The 22,089-nt window shown below is 44.0% G+C and overlaps 1 protein-coding gene across 1 annotated transcript; it reads right to left on the bottom strand.

Moving 5' to 3' along the window:
* Positions 1-19,632: 19,632 nt before the first annotated feature.
* On the bottom strand, positions 19,633-21,654 carry LOC112245994 (SRY-box transcription factor 1). Its single transcript, XM_024414253.2, has one exon. It carries the CDS (start codon positions 21,338-21,340, stop codon positions 20,315-20,317), a length of 1,026 nt encoding a protein of 341 aa, XP_024270021.1. The 5' UTR covers positions 21,341-21,654; the 3' UTR covers positions 19,633-20,314.
* Positions 21,655-22,089: the final 435 nt, after the last annotated feature.

Below are 22,089 nucleotides of genomic sequence, written 5' to 3' on the forward strand. Positions count from 1 at the left end.
TTTTGTTGACTTTGCTGGAGAGGTTTGTTTCCTGGCGAGATGTAACCTGAAACAATCAGGTGTGGGGATGGAGGGATGGAGGGAGGAGTGGATGGAGGGATGGAGGGAGGAGTGGATGGAGGGAGGAGTGGATGTGGGGAGGAGTGGATGTGGGGAGGAGGAGAGGAGAGGTGGCTATGGCCCTCTGTTAAGTGCTTTGTGTTCCACGACCAGGAGGCATCTGGTTACGCTGGTCCTGAAATGAGACGCCCGAGAAGGGGATTCAAACAGACGTGTGAGTCTCTCTCCCTCTCTGGATGTCCTGCCTGAACACAGCCCGGTTCTGAGAACAGCAACAACAAATACAAATACAGCGACAAGCAACAACTAATATCTGAGCAATATTTAATAATATGATAAAATACAGTATTTTACAATCACTTTTGCACTCATTTCAGACCCTTGTGTTCATTTTTCAAAACTCTGGACACAAAACTCAAAACGGTCATCACCTGTAACACAGGCTGTCCAATGTTCAAAACATTGCATTGTACATTCATATCTTTAAAGAAACCTTGCACTTGCAGAATCATTGGTTCAAATAACTAATTTATCATGAAATACCATAGGAACATTTATTTAGATCACCCACACACAAGATACCGATAGTTTCACTGTGTAGTTCGTACAAACATTAAATATTCCAGTACAAAATATGTGATACATGTTTCACTATGCTACTACACGTAAATACATCACTGTAAAAGGACTGGTAGAGAGAATACTACAGACACAGTGTAATCATCGAACAAAATCTGAAATTTATTGATGAAATACAATAAAATCACAACATAGGTTTCTTTGAATCAAAGCAAAAATAATTAGCTACAACAAAAGAAAAAAACTACAGTAAAACATCACTGCAGTGTTCCTCACCTGGCTTACTGTAAAACATCACCTGCAGTGTTCCTCACCTGGCTTACTGTAAAACATCACTGCAGTGTTCCTCACCTGGCTTACTGTAAAACATCACTGCAGTGTTCCTCACCTGGCTTACTGTAAAACATCACTGCAATGTTCCTCACCTGGCTTACTGTAAAACATCACCTGCAGTGTTCCTCACCTGGCTTACTGTAAACATCACTGCAGTGTTCCTCACCTGGCTTACTGTAAAACATCACTGCAGTGTTCCTCACCTGGCTTACTGTAAAACATCACTGCAATGTTCCTCACCTGGCTTACTGTAAAACATCACTGCAATGTTCCTCACCTGGCTTACTGTAAAACATCACCTGCAGTGTTCCTCACCTGGCTTACTGTAAAACATCACTGCAGTGTTCCTCACCTGGCTTAAAAAGCAGAACAAAGGATTGATAACTGTACTTCTATATTTCCATCAACTCTGTCTTGTGGATTTGGCCACAGGTTCTCATCCACATCACAATGGATGTTTTCATTAGCCAAACATCTTGGGAAGAATCTTCAGGCGAATCCAGGCCTGACACTGGTCTGCCGTGATGTCATTGCATGCGTCATCCATGGCCTGTAGAAGGGTAGCTTGTTCGTGAGGTCGTCTATCATATACCTTCCACCTCCATGTGGAGAGAAATTCCTCAATCGGGTTAAGGAAAGAAGAGTATGGGGGTAAGTACAGGGTGGTAAATTGTGGATGGGCCTGAAACCATGCTTGCACCATTTGACAATGGTGGAACCTGACATTGTCCCACACAATGACATATGTCACGCCATCAGCTCTACAGACCTGATTTAGCTCATCAAGGAAGGTTACGTTCGAACAGCGAATCATGTGGCTGCCTGCAACTCAATATATAGAGTATATAGAGTAGAGAGCTTTAGTTGTTGTTTGACCAAACATTAGAATGGGCAAGATGCGTAATCTAAGCAACTTTGACCGTGGTATGATTGTTGATGCCACACATGGTGATTCCAGCATCTCAGAAACAGCTGCCTTCCTGGGATTTTTATGCACTACAGTCTCTAGAGTTTACAGAGAATGGTACGATAAACAAAACACATTCAGTGAGCGGCAGTTCTGTGGGCAAAAACACCTTGTTTATGAGAGAGGTAGGGGGAGAATGTCCAGACTCATTCAAGCTAACAGAAAGGCCACAAATGCTCAAATAACAGCTGTTTAAAACAGTGGTGTGCAGAAGGGCATCTCTTAACGTACAACACCGTGAATAATTCAGGTTGTTGTGGAGGCAAAAGTTGTCCTACCCAGTACTAGATAGGTGTACCTAATAAAGTGGCCGGTGAGTGTACAGTAATGTCAAATCTGAAAACATGGTCTGGAAAAGTACATGGGACCATAGAAACAGTGTCTGTTAAAGAATAATGATGAAATATTACATCCATAGATAATGTAGTCCAATTGTTCCACAGTAATTTATATCAATGGATCTCGTTATCCTGAAACTTTCATGATCTAAACATGGAATATTGTTTGTCAGTTTCCATAAAACTATGCATTAAGAGTAATGCAACAGTTACTTATCATGTTGAGCAGTTGTATTGATAGATCATTGTAATGAAAGAAATAGACTGACATAGTCATCTCAGATGTGATGTGTGAATTGCATTTTGAAATGGTAATACTTTGATGTCAAGTTGTGTCATTTTGAATAGGTGATTTTATTTCAATGAACAGATTATCTTTAGCTTTATGTGTATTGTATCCAAGCAATTGGAAAAAGTGTTAGAGTTTTGAAAAATTTGCATTTTGATCATTGGTTGTGAGTTTTGTGTCTAGAGTTTTGAAAAATGACATCAAAGTTCCGAAGTTAGTACCAAAGTGATTGTAAAAAACGGTAATATGATCCTTTATGATTCCTCCAAAGTGAGTTATGGTTTGTAGGAACGGAACACACTATGATTTGCAGGCGCCATGGTCAAGCCATGTCAGCCCCTGCATGAGAATGGGGCATTTTAGAAGTAGGCCATGCTTTTGTGCTTTGTCTTTGGGGATAATAAAGTTGTTATTGAAATAGTATACTACAGTCACGTGATCACAGGGTCCTAGAGGTATACAGCACTTCAAGATAAACAGATAAAAAATGTCATCCTCCATGGAGTGTTGAGCATAAAATATAGAAAAAGGACATGAAGTTATTAAGAACCATCTTAGTCCCTGCCCACGCTAATAAGTTATCAAAATCAAATATATTCTGGATTCTTATGAGTCACTGGAAGTGCAATTGTTTTTTATTCACGTAAAACTCCATGTGGATTGACAGGATCAGAGTGGGTCCCTAAGATGCAGCTGAACATAAAACTCCATATGGATTGACAGGATCAGAGTGGGTCCCTAAGATGCAGCTGAACAGCTTGGTAATTGGTAAATGTGGTTTAGAGCTCCTCACCACTCCTCTCCGCCTATACTAGTCTACACTCTAATTAAAAATAGGTAGAAGAACGTAGAGAGAGAGAGAGAGGGATGAAGAAGAGCGAGAAGAAAATAAGAGAGAGAGAGAGAGAGGTAGAGAGAGGTAGAGGGGGGATGAAGAAGAGCGAGAAGAAAATAAGAGAGAGAGAGAGAGAGGTAGAGAGAGGAGAGAGAGAGAGGGTAGAGGGGGATGAAGAAGAGCGAGAAGAAAATAAAGAGAGAGAGAGAGAGGTAGAGAGAGGTAGAGAGAGGTAGAGGGGGATGAAGAAGAGCGAGAAGAAAATAAGAGAGAGAGAGAGGTAGAGAGAGGTAGAGAGAGGGAGGGGGATGAAGAAGAGCGAGAAGAAAATAAGAGAGAGAGAGAGAGAAAAGGTAAGAGGGGGATGAAGAAGAGCGAGAAGAAAATAAGAGAGAGAGAGAGAGAGGTAGAGAGAGGTGGAGAGAGGGAGAGGGGGATGAAGAAGAGCAAGAAGGAAAATAAGAGAGAGAGAGAGAGGTAGAGAGAGGTAGAGAGAGGTAGAGAGAGGGAGAGGGGGATGAAGAAGAGCAAGAAGGAAATAAGAGAGAGAGAGAGGTAGAGAGAGAGAGGGAGAGGTAGAGAGAGGGAGAGGGGGATGAAGAAGAGCGAGAAGAAAATAAGAGAGAGAGAGAGAGAGGTAGAGAGAGGTAGAGAGAGGGAGAGGGGGGATGAAGAAGAGCAAGAAGGAAATAAGAGAGTGAGAGAGAGGTAGAGAGAGAGAGAGAGCAAGATAGAGAGAGAGAGAGAGAAAGAGAGGGGAAGAATGTCTCCAAGGGCACTCAGAGACAAGTAAACCCGAGACGCAGAGCACCACTCTCCTCCAGGCGTCAACAGTAGGACCAGAGCAGCACTGCTGTTTGAAGTTGTGACAGAGGAGAGACAAAAGTCTGGAACTGAACTGTCACCTTCTGGGAATAGAGAGAGAGAGAGAGAGAGAGAGAGAGAGAGAGAGAGAGAGAGGATGTGTACAGACAAAGAGAGAGAAAAAGAGAGAGACCCTACACCTGACAAACGTTCCTATCCCTCTTTCCTTCCCTCTGTCCTTTCTCCCCCTTTCCTCTCCTCTCCTCCACCTCTTTACCTCTCTCAAGTCATCATGTTTTCACAAGCTGTTATACTCATTTCCCTGTTGTCCTTTCCCTCCTTTACTTCCTCCTGCTCCTCTTTCTTCCCCTCTTTCTTTGTCTTTTTCTTGCTGGTAGGAAATCTGCAGGGCTTGCTCATCAACGCCAGCCAAAGTTAGTTAATCCTCTCCCAAAGCACCTTAGCAACGCTGCCTGGGAATTTAGAGATGCTAAAAAAACACACAGACGACAACAACTGTTCTTAACACTGGGCTCACTGTTGGCAAGAGTGGCCACATCTTGAGATGTGTGTGTTTCCGTAAGTAGTACAGAACAATCTGCAGGGGTGTGATAACCAGAGATCTCTCCGGAGTGTGTGTGCGTGGCTGTGTCTCTCTGTGTGTGTGCGTGGCTGTGTCTCTCTGTGTGTGTGTGTGAGTGTGTGTGTGTGTGTGTGTGTGTGTGTGTGTGTGTGTGTGTGTGTGTGTGTGTGTGTGTGTGTGTGTGTGTGTGTGTGTGTGTGTGTGTGTGTGTGTGTGTGTGTGTGTGTGTGTGTGTGTGTGTGTGTGTGTGTGTGTGTGTGTGTGTGTGTGTGTGTGTGTGTTTTTGTGTGTGTGTGTGTGTGTGTGTGTGTGTGTGTGTGTGTGTGTGTGTGTGTGTGTGTGTGTGTGTGTGTGTGTGTGTGTGTGTGTGTGTGTGTGTGTGTGGACAGGGAGAGGTACTGTGCCTATCAGAGCAACGTGCTGGTAATGACTTTATGTAGTCACATGAGATGCCTATTATCATGTTCCTGTACACAGTCTGTCTGGGTGAAACGACACCTGTATAGAGACATCCCACAGAGTAACACACCATGTTCCTGTACACAGACTGGCTGTACAGGAACATCCCACAGAGTAACACACCACACAACTAACTACAACATCACCCTGTAGCACTGCTTCTAATAGCAATCAAATCCTGTGTTGGTTTCCAGTCATTTCAAATCCCAGGTTGGTAGCAGCTAGATAGACATAATATGTGTATTTCTCGGTGTGAGTGTGCATGTGTGTGTGTGTGTTTTTTTCTTATTTTTTCTAGTGTGTGTGTGTGTGTGTGTGTGCGTGCGTGCGTGCGTGCGTGCGTGTGTGCGTGCGTGCATGCGTGTGTGTGTGTGTGTGTGTGTGTGTGTGTGTGTGTGTGTGTGTGTGTGTGTGTGTGTGTGTGTGTGTGTGTGTGTGTGTGTGTGTGTGTGTGTGTGTGTGTGTGTGTGTGTGTGAATGCATGTTAACAACAGGGTGACGGAGCACAGTCAACTTAGATGACTTCACTTTATTTTGCATTTTATTTATATTTCAAGGGAAAGATTTACAGTCAATCCTCAAAATGGACAGAGGCAAGACTTCATCAACAAAAATGATTTTGATTTCAACTTAATACGTTGATATAAAATCTTTAATACAAATCCATAAAGATGATTGTTTGATTAAGCCATTGTTGATATAATCAAAATCTCGACATTGGATGAAATGCTTACATCCGCAAAGTATTTCCCTAGCACAGATATAACCACTGCATCAAGCATCTCCCAGATAAATTACATTCATTAAAAAACACAAGCTTAAGGAACAGATTTCAAATGAATGAAAAACTATTGAAATGACATATTATAGTTTGTTTGTGACCTCACATAACAGTTTCCCCCACCTTTCCTCCAGGTACTCGACAATGATCCTCTATTTGAATTCCCTCTCTAATGAAACGGAGATGTTCTCCTCTGGCTTCAAGGGGAGGTGACTGAACGCAATTTGAAAGTGTTTTTTAAAAATGTTTTGTTTCTTTTGTGGTATCACTCAAAGTAGAAGATTTGTATGACTACAAAATGTACGCTGTGTCTTGGCCATGAGCTGTAGTGGAGAAGGATGAGTGGTAAGACTTCACTGGAGAGGAGAAGGATGAGTGGTAAGACATCACTGGAGAGGAGAAGGATGAGTGGTAAGACATCACTGGAGAGGTGAAGGATGAGTGGTAAGACTTCACTGGAGAGGAGAAGGATGAGTGGTAAGACTTTACTGGAGAGGAGAAGGATGAGTACACATTGCTTGTCTTTTCTAGGAACCTCTTCCTAGGTGCTAACTAGCCCGGATGCCTGTCAGTTTGCCAGGCATTGGCTGGTCCTTTGTCACTGTCCTGCCAAACCGGAGTAAGCTGGTGGTGTATGTATGAGAGGATAAACACAGCACTTACTCTCTGGTCAGGGTGCCAGTCTTCCAGTCTGTCTCAGTCTGTTCTAGCTAGCTGTTTGGCATGCAGGGCTGGCTGACTGTTCAAATAGACTGAAGGCTACAAAATGGTTGTTAGTCACAATTTGAGGGGGTTTAGAAATGTTAACATGCAGAGCGCTGCTGAGACATAGGCCAATAGAGGGAGACAGGGAATTTACATAGGAGGCAGGCTAAGGTGTGTGGGGGTAAGGAGGGGGTGGGTGGTGTGAGGGATGGTTAGGGTGAGGAGTGTAGGGAGTGATTAGTGACAGACAGGTTGGAGGATGGGTATGTTCCAAAGTGGTTGGGATGAGGTACATGGGGAAAGTGTAAGGGGGTTTGAGTGAGGTGTGTTGAGGTGTTGGTACATAAGGGGAGTCAGTGAGGTGTGTTGAGGTGTTGGTACATAAGGGGAGTCAGTGAGGTGTGTTGAGGTGTTGGTACATAAGGGGAGTCAGTGAGGTGTGTTGAGGTGTTGGTACATAAGGGCAGTCAGTGAGGTGTGTTGAGGTGTTGGTACATAAGGGGAGTCAGTGAGGTGTGTTGAGGTGTTGGTACATAAGGGCAGTCAGTGAGGTGTGTTGAGGTGTTGGTACATAAGGGCAGTCAGTGAGGTGTGTTGAGGTGTTGGTACATAAGGGCAGTCAGTGAGGTGTGTTGAGGTGTTGGTACATAAGGGGAGTCAGTGAGGTGTGTTGAGGTGTTGGTACATAAGGGCAGTCAGTGAGGTGTGTTGAGGTGTTGGTACATAAGGGGAGTCAGTGAGGTGTGTTGAGGTGTTGGTACATAAGGGCAGTCAGTGAGGTGTGTTGAGGTGTTGGTACATAAGGGCAGTCAGTGAGGTGTGTTGAGGTGTTGGTACATAAGGGCAGTCAGTGAGGTGTGTTGAGGTGTTGGTACATAAGGGGAGTCAGTGAGGTGTGTGGGGGTGTATTGCAGCTAACTTCAGTCTAGATTATTTGAATGATAAATATGGGCATTAGAAAACATTAGATAACATTAGGTAACATTAGCTGAGGTACTTGGGGGATGGGAGGAAGTCTGGGGCTCTGGCGATCGTTGACATTTTTCGTACGGTCCTGTCGCCGTACAGCAAATCTCCTCCTGCTCATCGTAATGAGGGCCTGCCAGCCAGCCAGATGGGGCTAGCGCCTGTCTGTCAATCACAGGTTTCCATGGTGATTCATTGACAGTCCCTCATGACAGTCCTCATACTGGACACCCTGGAGAGAGAGAGGGGGGGGGATTAGTGAGACAGACCTCTAAAGGTCAGCAGTCAGTCAGTCCAGCCAGCAACAGTACGTATCTCTCCCAGTCTCTTGTGTGCACACAGAGTGGCAGGCTGTGGGACATAACACATACAGTAGGTCCAATAATGGACCAGGTAGAGTCATTATTTACTACTCATGTACCGTAATTGTACCTCCCATGCTTAAAACAACAAAATATACACAAGCCAGAAGAGCGCATACACACACACACACGCACGCACACACACACGCACGCACGCACGCACGCACACACACACGCGCGCACACGCACGCACACACACACACACACACGTGCACACATGCACGCACACACACACGCGCACACACACACACACACACGCGTGCGCACACACGCACGCACACACACACGCGCACACACGCACACACACACACCACTGACACCCATGATGTACGTAAACGTGGGCCGAAGGTGAATTTCCACAACACCCGTAAGGTTATCAGCACACTTAGAAATGAATAAATAGAATCCCATTTCACCTAGCTCTGCTAAACTGTCTGATAGCTGACAACAGTGTAATGGATTAGAGTTATCATAATTATTAAAGGCTACTTATACCCTGTCTCCTGAGGGGTTTGTGTGAAGTATACATCCCTCACAGGTTAGAATCTGACCCCATCTAAATGTCCCCGGTTGTTGATCACTAGACCTCACAAAGGTCAGGGGTCAGGGAGTCAGACAGCTATCAGCAATGTGCAGGGCTGCAACATCAGGAAACCACTGTTTCTTATCACCACTCATTGACCTCCCCATTCCACGCCACTTTGGAAATAATCACTTGCCACTCAGACATCATTTACAGCAGTGTGTGTGTGTGTGTGTGTGTGTGTTGTGTGTGTGTGTGTGTGTGTGTGTGTGTGTGTGTGTGTGTGTGTGTGTGTGTGTGTGTGTGTGTGTGTGTGTGTGTGTGTGTGTGTGTGTGTGTGTGTGTGTGTGTGTGTGTGTGTGTGTGTGTGTGTGTGTGTGTGTGTGTGTGTGTGATTACACGCCCAAAGATTTTCCAGCAGCAGTGCTCTAAAAGGATTAGCTACTGTATATTGGCAGCAGAAAGCACTGTGCTTCATTCTCTCAGTCTCTCTTTCCACTGGTGTAGATGTGAATGGAGAACACATGGAGGACGGCTGACACAAAACACTCTGACACATGAAATACCTTCGTTTTAAACCATTATCACTTTGTTCCCCATCCATAGACGGATTATTACAGAGGTCATGGTGACATCACTAATTTCTGACCTTGTTGCCCTACAGAAGCATTCATAGAGATACAGATGAATTAAAGGTAAACCTCTACACAATCTGATGATCTTGACATCTCTCTCTTTCTCAAACACATTATTAGTATTGTTTCTCTCTCTCTCTCTCTCTCTCTCTCTCTCTTTCTCTCTCTCTCTCTCTCTTTCTGTGAGGAGAGAAAGAACGAAAGAGAGAGCAACAGAGAGAGAGAGAGAGAAAGAGAGAGGGAGAGGGGAGAGAGAGAGAGAAGGGAAAGGAAGGAAGAAAGAAAGACCTTGCAGATGTGGCTATGTGGGGGGAGTAAACGCTGGGGAGGAATGGGTGAGCGGGTGGGGAGACAGACGGACAAGCTCAGAGCCCCATGCCAACACCAAACGGGACGAAAAGGGCCCTCATTTCACTGTGACATGGTCGTGAAGTAATAACGCGCTGCTCCCTATCCCTCCCTTTTCGTGCGCCTCCGGGCATGAGCACCTGCTGCCATCGACAGTCCGAGCGAAAGTCTGTACCTACCCTCCTAGCAAAGCCCCCCCCAACCTCGCTGTCTGTTTACAATGAGCCAGTCCTCACAACAACAAATAAACCGACTCAAAGACCCACACGAGAACAATGAGCGATCCATGAACATCACGTATTTTGGTTCTCTTCTCTCTCCTTTTATTGGCAGCTCGTAGATGATAGCTCTGGACTGCAGCGGCTCAGACGCAATCCGCGGTATAAATTTGCCCCAACACACAAAACAGCGAGCAACCATTGGAGGAAACATACAGGTGTGGTTGGAGGAAACATACAGGTGTGGTTGTCTGGTTGACTCCGGGAGAGAGGTGAAATAAAGGCTCGCTAAAATCTATATAAACTGTCTGAAGAAAGCCCATAGGTCCAGAGTTTTGGTGACCAATTTGGTTTTCATAAAACACGTGCAAATCATTCATCACGCCACTTGAATATTGTCATGATTAAACTCAATCAACTTTGGTATAGATCATCATGCACTCGACTTCTGAAAAATCCTCCAACGTTGCCTGATCGAATAGCCTATATATTTTTCTAACAATACATTTTTCAATGAGTCATGCGATTCACGCATGACTGGAGAACAAGGTGCTGAAATACATAATGTCAGTCGCCATCATTTCAGCACTGGATAGCTCCCGTCCGGCCAGAACAGTATAAAGGCACAGATAATGATCTCCGTTTCTAATCTTGTGGCCTAAGCCAGTGTTTTACACAGGCTACAGGGGCCAGGCAGAAAGAGAGGCATGGGATCATATAGATCATGTAGAAAGTTAAAGTTATAGACATAGGCCCATTACAGCTTGTCCCAAAGTTTGCCCCAACTTCCTTTCTGAACTTGGTTACACTTTAGGTCTACACAGGTCTAAAGTTGGCGATTTACTCTGGTCTGGTTATGCACTGGCTTGGATCTGAGAGTATCGCAGTTTTACTCGCATTAAGATCATGAACAACGAGATCACGAACATTCGGAATCTCTGTTCGCCCCCTTCGCCTATCTGGGTCAGCAAAATGAGCATAGTCTGCTCTGCTTGACTGACCAACGCTGCCGGTGCGGGGAACCGCTTTTGTTACCCACTCATCCCAGGGGGCAGCACTCAGGTGAGGGCACCGGAGAGAGGAGGAGTCCGATTAATTCAAAATTCCTTTTCATTAGACCTATAATAAGGCAACTATTCCAAAGATGCTACAAAGGAGGTGCTCATAACAAACTAAAAGTAAGTTTCGTTTCGTCAATTTAATTCACAGTCCTGCGCTGTTGTGCGTCACACTAGAGGAATACTGTGTGTCGTATTTGGTCGCCAAACAGTGACAGTTCGTTTGCCGCGCTGGGCTGATTCCATGCCTTCCTCCATTACTGCATGTTGCAGTGATGGGAAATGAGGTCCGCGAGCTGCTGGCGTGCTGATTACCGCTCCTTAGGATCCTCTTTTTCTCCTTGGTAATTGATAGTTAGGCGCTGCTCTAATCAAATATGCCGTGTGTCTCCAAGATAGAGACCTATAGCCGGCCAAAATCACAGGCTCGGACGCAATGCAAGTTAGCTGGTTATTCTGCTACCAATCGAGGAATAATTGAAGGAGATTTTGTATTGTACTTTTCTCGTTGTTATATCAAAACTCTGGACAAAGGTGTTTTTGTATGTGTTCTTTCAATGTTTTGTGACATTTATAGATATTCCGTTTTAAGCCTTATTTTTCTTTTCAAATCAACAATCATAGTACTGCTGTCTTGGAAATGTCTTAGACATGTTTGTTTTTCTCATTAAATTGCACGATTTATTTTCCTTTCTTTCACTGATGGGTAGAGAGACAGGCCTGTTCTAAAACACGCCAAAACTCTGTCCTCCTCAAAGGTCTTTTCTTTCTACCCTCAGACCCCTTCTAAAAAAACATTCCCCGCTTCCCGTGGTGCGTTAGGTTTTGTGTGGTCCCGGCACTGTCCCGTTTTTGTCACTTGTCTGACGGGTTCCCCGGTCCCCTCGCACCTGCGTCGCTGCCGGGTCCCTTCAGGAATGCGATGGGGCTTGTAATCGCCTTTGTGGGGGCATTGAGTTGTACGGCTGAGTGAAACTTCTCAACCTCACAGTGCTCCGGTCGCTGAATGGGGCTCAGCGTGGGGCGGCTCTCCAAGCCACCGTCGCTGCCAAATTCCAACAGTGGCGCTCACAATCACTCCCACACAGGCCCCTCTACCACCAGGCTGGAGGGATGGAGGGAGAGGAGGGGAGTGAAGGGAGGGGAGAGGGGGGTGAAGGAGGAGAGTGAGAGGAAAAGAGTCCATAACGATCTCTAAACAAATGACCCAGTCAAGGCAAAATGTTTCTCACCATCACTCTCCGGGATGGACGGTGAAAACCGGTTTAGGCCTCAATTACATTATGGGGTGTAGCCTTGGGCGATTGCTTTGTAAATGTAGACGATATAGCCTTATACTCACTACATTATCATTTTCACTGGGTCCCCATTGGCTTAAATTCCTCAAATAAAACCATAATATAAAGAAGAATTCAAAATGTGGATGATTAAACATCAAAGTTCAATCATCAAGACAGTAATTTCCCTAACTGCATGCTTGCTTATAGTTACTGTCTAATTCAAATTCTTCTGACAAAGAGTTCAGAAGCATAGACTACAGAACATCACCCCTCCTATTAAAAATTGCTGTGCTTGTGAGAAAAAAAACAGGTTAGTGTTTTTCGTCATGAAAAACTGGAAGCAGCTCTGCAGAGTGGTGTTCTGGAGGCAGCTTTGCAGAGTGGTGTTCTGGAGGCAGCTCTACAGAGTGGTGTTCTGCAGGCAGCTGTGCAGAGTGGTGTTCTGGAGGCAGCTTTGAAGAGTGGTGTTCTGGAGGCAGCTTTGAAGAGTGGTGTTCTGGAGGCAGCTCTGCAGAGTGGTGTTCTGGAGGCAGGTCTACAGAGTGGTGTTCTGGAGGCAGCTTTGAAGAGTGGTGTTCTGGAAGCAGCTCTACATAGTGGTGTTCTGGAGGCAGGTCTACAGAGTGATGTTCTGGAGGCAGCTCTACAGAGTGGTGTTCTGGAGGCAGCTCTACAGAGTGGTGTTCTGGAGGCAGCTCTACAGAGTGGTGTTCTGGAGGCAGCTCTACAGAGTGGTGGTCACTGTAGCTGGCACAGCCACGAAGTAATCAAATCAGATTTTAAACCTAACCCTAACCCTAACACTAACCCTAACCTTAACCCTTACCTTAACTCTATCCTTAACCCTAACCTTAACTCTAACCTTAACCCTAACATTAACCATACTGCTAATCATAATGCCTATCATTTTTGTTTTAATTCATTTGTACAATATAGCCAATTCTGACTTTGCAGAGAAAATCAGCATTGCAAGATAGCAGGAACCAACAAGAGTAAAAGTTTTAACATTTAAAATCTAAACGTTCTGTGTGTGTGTCAACAGCCTGTTCCATAGTATGCGTTTCGGTGCATTACGGCCTGTGCTCCAGCAGCGCCATGCAGTGCTGGACAAGGCAGCAGCAAAATCAGCCACGCCGCGCTCCTGGAAGAGCGCAGGATTAAGAGGCAGCAAGATTGTTAAACATGTCAACGTGTAATTGCACGATAAGGCGCTCGCGAGGAATTCATTGGCCCAGTTACTTTCCCAGTTGCTTTCTCTATTCCGCGCTAATCTCACCCGGCACATTCGTTCTGTGCAATCTGTTTTCGTAATCTTCTGCGACAGAGCGGGCACCGAGAGCAGGCAGCTCGGCTGATTTTTGGGGAGGGGGTGGGGGAGCGGAGAAAATATGTCGAGTTGTGATAAAGTGACGCTAATTATCCCCATTTAGGATAGCGAGTGCATGGGATCGGGGCTTTACGGGCGCGGAGTGTGCGCCAGCATTGATGGCTTCCTAGCGCGGAATATATCGGTGACTACAAGATAAGAGTATTTATTGGTCAGCCCCCCTCCCTATTCCCCTATTCCCTTCCAAAACCTCCCCATCCCCACCTCCCACCCACGTCCCCATCTGTGGTTGAGTAGGAAATGATTCGGGTTAAATTGACCCGAACGCTCCTCTTTTAGCCTGGCGATGTGGCGTGACGCGCCCCACCTCTCTGTGTTTTCAGCGTTAATCTGTGTCGCTTTACATCTGCAGATAAATGCAAATAGACACCAAGCGGGACATCCTATGCGCTCCTCCGCTGCGTAGGAGGGGAGCTCTGCATACACCACATATATTTTTTAAACTGCAGAAAAGTACGTTTGGACCCTAACCCGTGTATACTGGCCCTACACCATATCACTGTCTGGTTAGGGTCCAAACTTACTTTTCAGCGTTTCAAAAATATATATAAGAGACAGGTGCAGGCCAATGAATACATCATTTTTTATTGGCCTCCACCTGCCTCCTGGGTGTAGGCTCTAAAGTAATCTACACCCATAATTAATGTAAATGACTGCAATACACCTGCATGTAGGCATATAGATGTGCCTACAGTATAAGATGATTCACTCGTTTTCTAAATGATGAAATAATTTGCTATCCCTGATTGGGGCATTTTCTTTCATCAGCTGGTGCTAAATTAAAAATAATGTCCACATCATACTGTAAGTTGTGAAACAATGAAACACACTCAATATTTAAGTTTCCATAAACTAAATTCCACCCAAAATGTCTATACACTCCTAAAAGTGTTTTTTGACTGTCCCCATAGGATAACCCTTTTTGATTCCAGGTAGAACCCTTTTTGGTTCCAGGTAGAACCCTTATGGGTTCCAAGTAGAACCCTCTGTGGAAAGGGTTGTACATGGAACCCAAAAAGGCTCTACCTGGAACCAAAAGAGATCTACCAGGAAGCAAAAAAAGGATATTCTAAGGGTTCTCCTGTGAGGACAGCAAAAAAAAAACTTTGGGTTTTTTAGATTGCGCCTTTTTTTCTAAGTGTATACTGGCCCTACAGCCATCCTTCTATGGGACAGACAAAATAACAATTATAATGCTGTTTGGGGCCTGATCTTGATGAACCAAAACAACAATAACCTGAAACAGGATTTAACAGTGACTGTTTATACAATCCTATTCAGGCACAATAGAAAATACCATACTCATAAAATGTCTCAATGCACCAGAGATGTTTATTCCAGGCTCTTTGGTGCCTGACACAGACAGCACTATTATTATATTTTGTCCCCACTAATTGTTCTTTTGATCAATCACATCCAATCTTTTCACATACGATCTTTTTCAGACATGATCTGATTGGTCAAAAGACCAATTAGTTTCCAAAATAAATCTGAATTTGTCTGCCTGTGTAAACGCAGCCTTTGAGGCACAGAAAGGGACTGCAAGGCCGTGAAGTGTGTCCTCGTTCTCTCGTTCACCCCTCAGGGAGGGAATGGACTAGAGTGAGACAGATGGAATTCCCTCCCCTCTAGCCCATGCCTACTCCCATACATTTACACCCATGAGAGTGATGGAGCAAATTCCCACTTTAGGGAGAAGGATATGGAATCATATCACAGGCTGAGAGAAGTTCCCTGAGGTCATGTCACTTGTTGCTGATTACAGTGATGGCAAAGGCTTGTGCTGGAAGTTTCTACTGTTCCTGTGCATTGACCAAACCTCCCGCCCTAGCAATGATATTAGTGTGGACATGTATTTGACAAGCAGATAAGAACAACAACAACAGTTGAAGTCGGAAGTTTACATAAACCTCAGCCAAATACATTTAAAGTCAGTTTTTCACAATTCGTGACATGTAATCCTTGTAAAAATTCCCTGTCTTAGGTCAGTTAGGATCACCACTTCATTTTAAGAATGTGAATTGTCAGAATAATAGTAGAGAGAATGATTCATTTCAGCTTTTATTTCTGTCATCACATTCCCAGTGTGTCAGAAGTTTACATACACTCAATTAGTTTTTGGTAGCATGCCTTTAAATAGTTTAACTTGGGTCAAATGTTTCAGGTAGCCTTCCACAAGCTTCCCACAATAAGTTGGGTGAATTCTGGCCCATTCCTCCTGACAGAGCTGGTGTAACTGAGTCAGGTTTGTAGGCCTCCTTGCTTGCTCAAATTTTTTATAGGATTAAGGTCAGGGCGTTGTGATGGCCACTCCCATACCTTGACTTTGTTGTCCTTTAGCCATTTTGCCACAGCTTTGGAAGTATTGTTGGGGAGTAAATCAGAATTAGTTGGTAACATGGGTAAGATGTTTTATATTCATTATATGCTTGTGAGTTACTTCTCATCAGAATGTTTATTTTTGTATAATCCTGTTCGCCATTTGCAGCCATCTGTTCTCTGTCAGGACTAAGTTACTTGGGCCGCAGAGAGGGGAGAGGTCAAGCGTGTATCTCTTGGCTCCACAATGTCTGTGTGCCAGTCACTGTGTCTCTGTGATCTTGTCCAGGAGGGGGGGGGTGTATTTGATATATGCCTGTTGATAGGTTTTGTTTTATGGTTCTGAGAGCGAGAAAAGAACATAGTTTAGGAGACAAAGCTGAACGATAATTTATGGCCAATGCTGTCTGGCTATGTGTGTCTTTGCTATAAAGGATCTCAGTTGCAATGTGTAAGGACTCTCAGAAAATTCATTGATAGACACTGAATTGATCTGAGAGTCACAGGGTTGTGATGGAGCTCATATAATTAAAGATGCACTTTATGATAACTCTGACTTGTGTGTGGTTTGCTCTCATGATTTGGTAAATACAGGAAATTTCCACGACAGTATGCGACCAAGCTTTAACTTCCTGACTGATGTCTTGAGATGTTGCTTCAATATATCCACCTAATTTTCCTGCCTAATGATGCCATCTATTTTGTGAAGTTCACCAGTCCCTCCTGCAGCAAAGCACCCACACAACATGATGCTTTTTTTATGGTGGTTTTGGAGCAGTTGTTTCTTCCTTACTGAGTGGCCTTTCAGGTTATGTCGATATAGGACTCGTTTTACTGTGGATATAGATACTTTTGTACGTGTTTCCTCCAGCATCTTCACAAGGTCCTTTGCAGTTGTTCTGGGATTGATTTGCACTTTTCGCACCAAAGTCTGTTAATATCTACGAGACAGAACGCATCTTCTTCCTGAGCGGTATGATGGCTGCGTGGTCCCATGGTGTTCATACTTACGTACTATTGTTTGTACAGATGAACGTGGTACCTTCAGGCATTTGAAAATTGCTCCCAAGATGAACCAGACTTGTGGAGGTCTTTGCTGAATTATTTTGATTTTCCCATGATGTCAAGCAAAGAGACACTGAGTTTGAAGGTAAAGCCTTGAAATATATCCATAGGTACACCTCCAATTGACTCAAATGATGTCAATTAGCCTATCAAAAGCTTCTAAAGCTTTGACATAATTTTCTGGAATTTTCAAAGCTGTTTAACGGCACAGTCAACTTCGTGTATGTAAACTTCTGACCCACTGGATTTGTGATACAGTGAATTATAAGTGAAATAATCTGTCTGTAAACAATTGTTGGAAAAATTACTTGTGTCATGCACAACTTAGAGGTCCTAACCGACATGCCAAAACTGTAGTTTGCTAACAAGAAATTTGTGGAGTGGTTGAAAAATTTGCTTGAATGACTCCAACCTAAGTGTATGTAAACTTCAGAATTCAACTGTGTGTTTCATGAACATGTAAAGCTGCTCCCAAAGAGGAATTCACTGTCATTTCAACATGCATTTTTAAGTGATCTTAATGATTGTATGAAACATCATATTATTCTATTCTCATTTTTAAAGTAAGTGAAACAACTAGTAAACAGTGTGACCCCTAATGTCCCCCCCAGCCAAGCCAGAAGAGGACTGGCCACCCCTCAGAGCCTGGTTCCTCTCTAGGTTTCTAATCTCCACCTGGCACAGCCAGAAGAGGACTGGCCACCCCTCAGAGCCTGGTTCCTCTCTACCCGGTACAGCCAGAAGAGGACTGGCCACCCCTCAGAGCCTGGTTCCTCTCTAGGTTTCTAATCTCCACCTGGCACAGCCAGAAGAGGACTGGCCATCCCTCAGAGCCTGGTTCCTCTCTTGGTTTCTTCCTAGGTTCCTACCTTTCTAGGAAGATTTTCCTAACCACTGTGCTTCTACATCTGCATTGCTTGCTGTTTGGGGTTTTAGGCTGGGTTTCTGTATAACACTTTGAGATATCAGCAGATGTAAGAAGGGATTTCTAAATACATTTGATTGATGGCCTCGTAATGTCTGCAGATGATCTGCTCGGATTCTCAGTGAAGCACAAAAAGAGAAAACTCTCACTCACTTATCTCCGTTTGAAATCTCCCTCTCCAGCACTGTGATTTCATCTATTATGGTCTTCATTCATCATGGCACAGAGGAAAGAGATATAACATCTCATGCACACTAACTCATCTCCGAATGTTCAAAAGGTAAAGAACTAAACTTAAAATCAATCCAACACACTGTGTCAACAAGAGGATACAACTTCAACCCCCCCTCCCTTACTTTCCAAGTGCTGAGCCGGCTGAGTCGTACTGAATCAACCCCGTATTGTGGATCAGGCACAGTGTTCCGGCATTACAGCCTTCATCAGTGTGCTCGCTATAGTAGGTCTATGGCAGGGATGCAGATTGTGTCAACTACTGACTAAAGTGTTTTTTTGTGTATCCACACTGCTTCCTATTCAGGTAGGCAGGCTTTGTTTAGGGATTTAGGAAACAGACTGAACTTTGACCACTGCACACATAGCAACAAAACAGCCAAGTTTGCACTTTCCTCCCGAATGGACCATTAAAATGACTTCAGCTTGTACTTATCAGGATCATCTACTCACAGTCAACGTATTCAAAAGTGGGAAATAGTCGGTCACAAGAAAATTGTTCTAAAATAATCAGATGAAGACCTGCTGTGCAGGTCTATATACGAACTCATTTTGGTTTGAACAAATCATTATTAGAATCATAATAGGTTTAATGTTAAGTCCAATAATTTAGGACATTATGCTATTAATTAAAATTATATTAGGCTAATTTATTGGAAAAAATAAGCTACCAAACATCCTACAAACTAATTTGGTTTAAAAAATATTTTTTGGGGGTGATAAAATACAGTCTAGAGTATTTGAGGGAGCCTGAATAACTATACTTCTCCTTCTAAATGTACTAGTGGCATTTGGTGATCGCTATCCGGAATAAAAGCGTTACATCCATGTATAGGCCTGTTTCATCCCTGGAGAATAAGACGTTTTTCAAAAAGCCACGGAAGTCAGACAAAAATGTCAACTCGAAACAGCTTTGCTCTTGTTTTTACAGGGCTATAGGCTATAAGAATGTATTTTATGTCATGTAGAAATATATAATAATATGCTATTTGAATAATACATTGCACATTTTAACAACATAATTAAACGTATACTATATCAGGGCTATTGTCTAACCAATACCTGCTGAATAGTCTTGTCAGTAATACAAGTATAATAAACTCTACTGCATGTAGCCTAACAGCACTCAAATTACTATGGGAGTTAAATACCATGAATAGAATAGAATCAAGAACAACAAGAACAACACACATTACCGCATATTAAAACATATGGCATAAGAGACCGCATATCTTAAATGTTTATTCCGAAGGACTATAGGACTACTGTGTCTCTCTGTGAAATCTGTGGACCCTGTTTCATTGGAACAACTTGCAAGTGACTTTACAAAAAGTATTATAAACCTTTAAAGGTAAACCCTGAGAATAGTTCGGGTGTACCATGGGACCGTCCTCGTTTAATCAAATTGCCAAATAAGCAGATATGCATAGGTAATATTATTAGTTGATACGCATTTTAATAACGTGCTTAATGGTTCGGGTTTGCCAGAGACACTTTCCCCTTATAAAAAAACAAACATTTACTGTAGCCTATCCGTAGCTTTGCGTCAGACTTTTTGATCATGTTCGCGTGTTTCAAATTAAACACAACTCAAATTGTAATTTGCAACCGAAGATAGTGAACAATAATCAAGCTAAGACTTTTTTTGTAGAACCAGAGCAACATATGTGTGAAATTTATTTTCATTGTATTTCAGCGCAATCGCACCTCGTAAATTATACAATAGCAATTGCGCATCAGTCTTTTAAAATATTAAAAATTATTCACAATTTACAATAATTATTACAATAAAAAGAGATAATTATGATCATAAATAGACATAGTATAAACGGACATGTTTACAAACGCTTGGGTAATTAGCAAATGGGGAAAAATCAATATTGAAACATTTTTCATGATTATGAAAACCATGTTATCTTATTATTCTATAACTTACAGTGAACCCAAAATAATACGATTATAGTTAACCAAATGTATTCATTCATTTGGCATCGCCCTAAACCACAAGTGGGTTTAATAAAAAGGTCAAAATTATAACACAACAACCAATATTTGAACTCATATCCTGTGCGTAAGAGACTGTATATACTCCAAACGGCGAAATGGATAGGCTAATTTACCTTTCATTTACAACATCACCATAAACATTCTGTACAAAATGCAGGTAGGCCTAGTTCAGTGATCATTTAAAAAAAATGTAAATATTTGGTTTAGGTTATTTTGTGTTCTGTCTGCAGTTTCCATAGTCTTATGAATAGCTGAATCTATATATGTGTTAACGGAACGGTTCCGTTCACCGCAGCCGTCGCACTCTGGTAATGCTGCGGCAATGCGTGGAGTCTACTTTGCACCGACGGGTCCCCGGGCTCTCCTGTCGGTAAATACATGCTTATCATCTCTCTCAAGTCTCCGGGGCAAGGGCCCCTGGAGTGAGTGCTAACGGGAGGGCTTACGCTCGGCTCTGACTTCACCAGCGACCCTAACGTGCTCATGGCAGCGGAGGAGGAGACGCCAGAGCTCTGGTGCTGCGTGTAGGTGATCCCGCCGTAGCCGGACGGAGAGGCGCTCATGTAGCCCTGAGAGTTCGAGATGGGGCTGTACTGGAGCGCCGACATGTCGTAGCGGTGCATGGGCTGGGGGTTGTGCGGGTGGTGGTGGTGGTGTGAGTGGTGGTGGTGCCCGCTGCCCGGGTGCTGGCTGTAAACTAGCTGCGCCTCCTGCATCATCGCCGCGGCCGCAGCTGCTGCAGCCACTTGCCCCGAGTACGCACCGTTCGCCCAGCCGTTCATGTGCGTGTAGCCTGAGCTGGCGGAGCCCCCGTGGCATCCGGGGCTCTCTAACCTCTGGCCGACCCCAGATGAACCCACCCCGACCCCCAGACCCATTCCACCGCCGCCGGCCCCAGAGAGCAGGCCACCGGTCAGAGAGTATTTGTCCTTTTTCAGCAGCGTCTTGGTCTTCCGTCTCGGTCTGTACTTGTAATCCGGGTGCTCCTTCATATGCATGGCTCGTAACCGCTTCGCTTCATCGATGAAGGGTCTCTTCTCCGCTTCGGTCATCACCTTCCACTCCGCGCCCAGCCGCTTGCTGATCTCGGAGTTGTGCATTTTGGGGTTCTCCTGGGCCATCTTTCTCCGCTGCCCACGGGACCACACCATGAACGCGTTCATCGGACGCTTCACCCGGTCCTGATTCGCTTTGGACCCGCTGTTCGGTCCCGTCTGCCCCGAATTTGTGTTCGTTTGGGGTCCAGGGGAATGGAGGTCCGTCTCCATCATCATGCTATACATTCACCTGGTTTTCAAACTTTCTACCAACAGAAAAAAAATGTCTGATTCAGTCGGTGCGCGAGTCTGGCAGAGCAGGTACACACGAGGGATCAACAATCCTATACCTCAAAATGAGTGAAATGTAAACTTAATTAATAATCCAAGAAAGAGGGAGTCTCAGAAATGTTCTGTGCTTTATCTCCTCTCCGGTTGTTGGTTCACATCCACTGACAGAATGCGCCTTTGAGCCACTTTCTCTGTCAGAGTTGAGAAGTTAGTTAAAGCGGCAGCCATACGATGTGCCTTGACAGCGGTTAAATGAGCCACGAGCGGCCAATGGCGTTCTAGAAGCAGAGAGATTTGCATGGCGCTCAGTCAGGTGACGCTGAGCTAGTGAAAGAGGAACACACTGGGGGAACATGGTGGAAAACATTGCGTGGGCATGAAATCTGAGTCCGTTTGCCATTGTCAATACTAGACTTCTAGCCTAAAAGTTATTCAATCGCATAGCCATTATACTGTCTAGGCCTATAGGGTAATAGGGGGTAACTAGCCCCGTTAATTAAGAACAATGACTAATTGCTGCCACAAAAAAGCTACAATTGGATTTAAAAAAATGGTATGTGGATATATATAATTTATTATATACAATTGCACTAAATATTATTTGAAAAATGCAAGATTTTAAATCCCAGCAGTCTTTAAAATGTAATTCAGGAGCAAAAGGTTTTCAATTGTCGTTTTTTAATTAATATAAAATTGATTTGAAT

The sequence above is a fragment of the Oncorhynchus tshawytscha genome, linkage group LG03 (genome assembly GCF_018296145.1).
Source record: "Oncorhynchus tshawytscha isolate Ot180627B linkage group LG03, Otsh_v2.0, whole genome shotgun sequence".
Lineage (NCBI taxonomy): Eukaryota > Metazoa > Chordata > Actinopteri > Salmoniformes > Salmonidae > Oncorhynchus > Oncorhynchus tshawytscha.

Bases quoted from the DNA above. Each gene is read 5' to 3' on its own strand.
- LOC112245994 (XM_024414253.2), bottom strand. From the start codon at position 21,340: ATGTATAGCATGATGATGGAGACGGACCTCCATTCCCCTGGACCCCAA.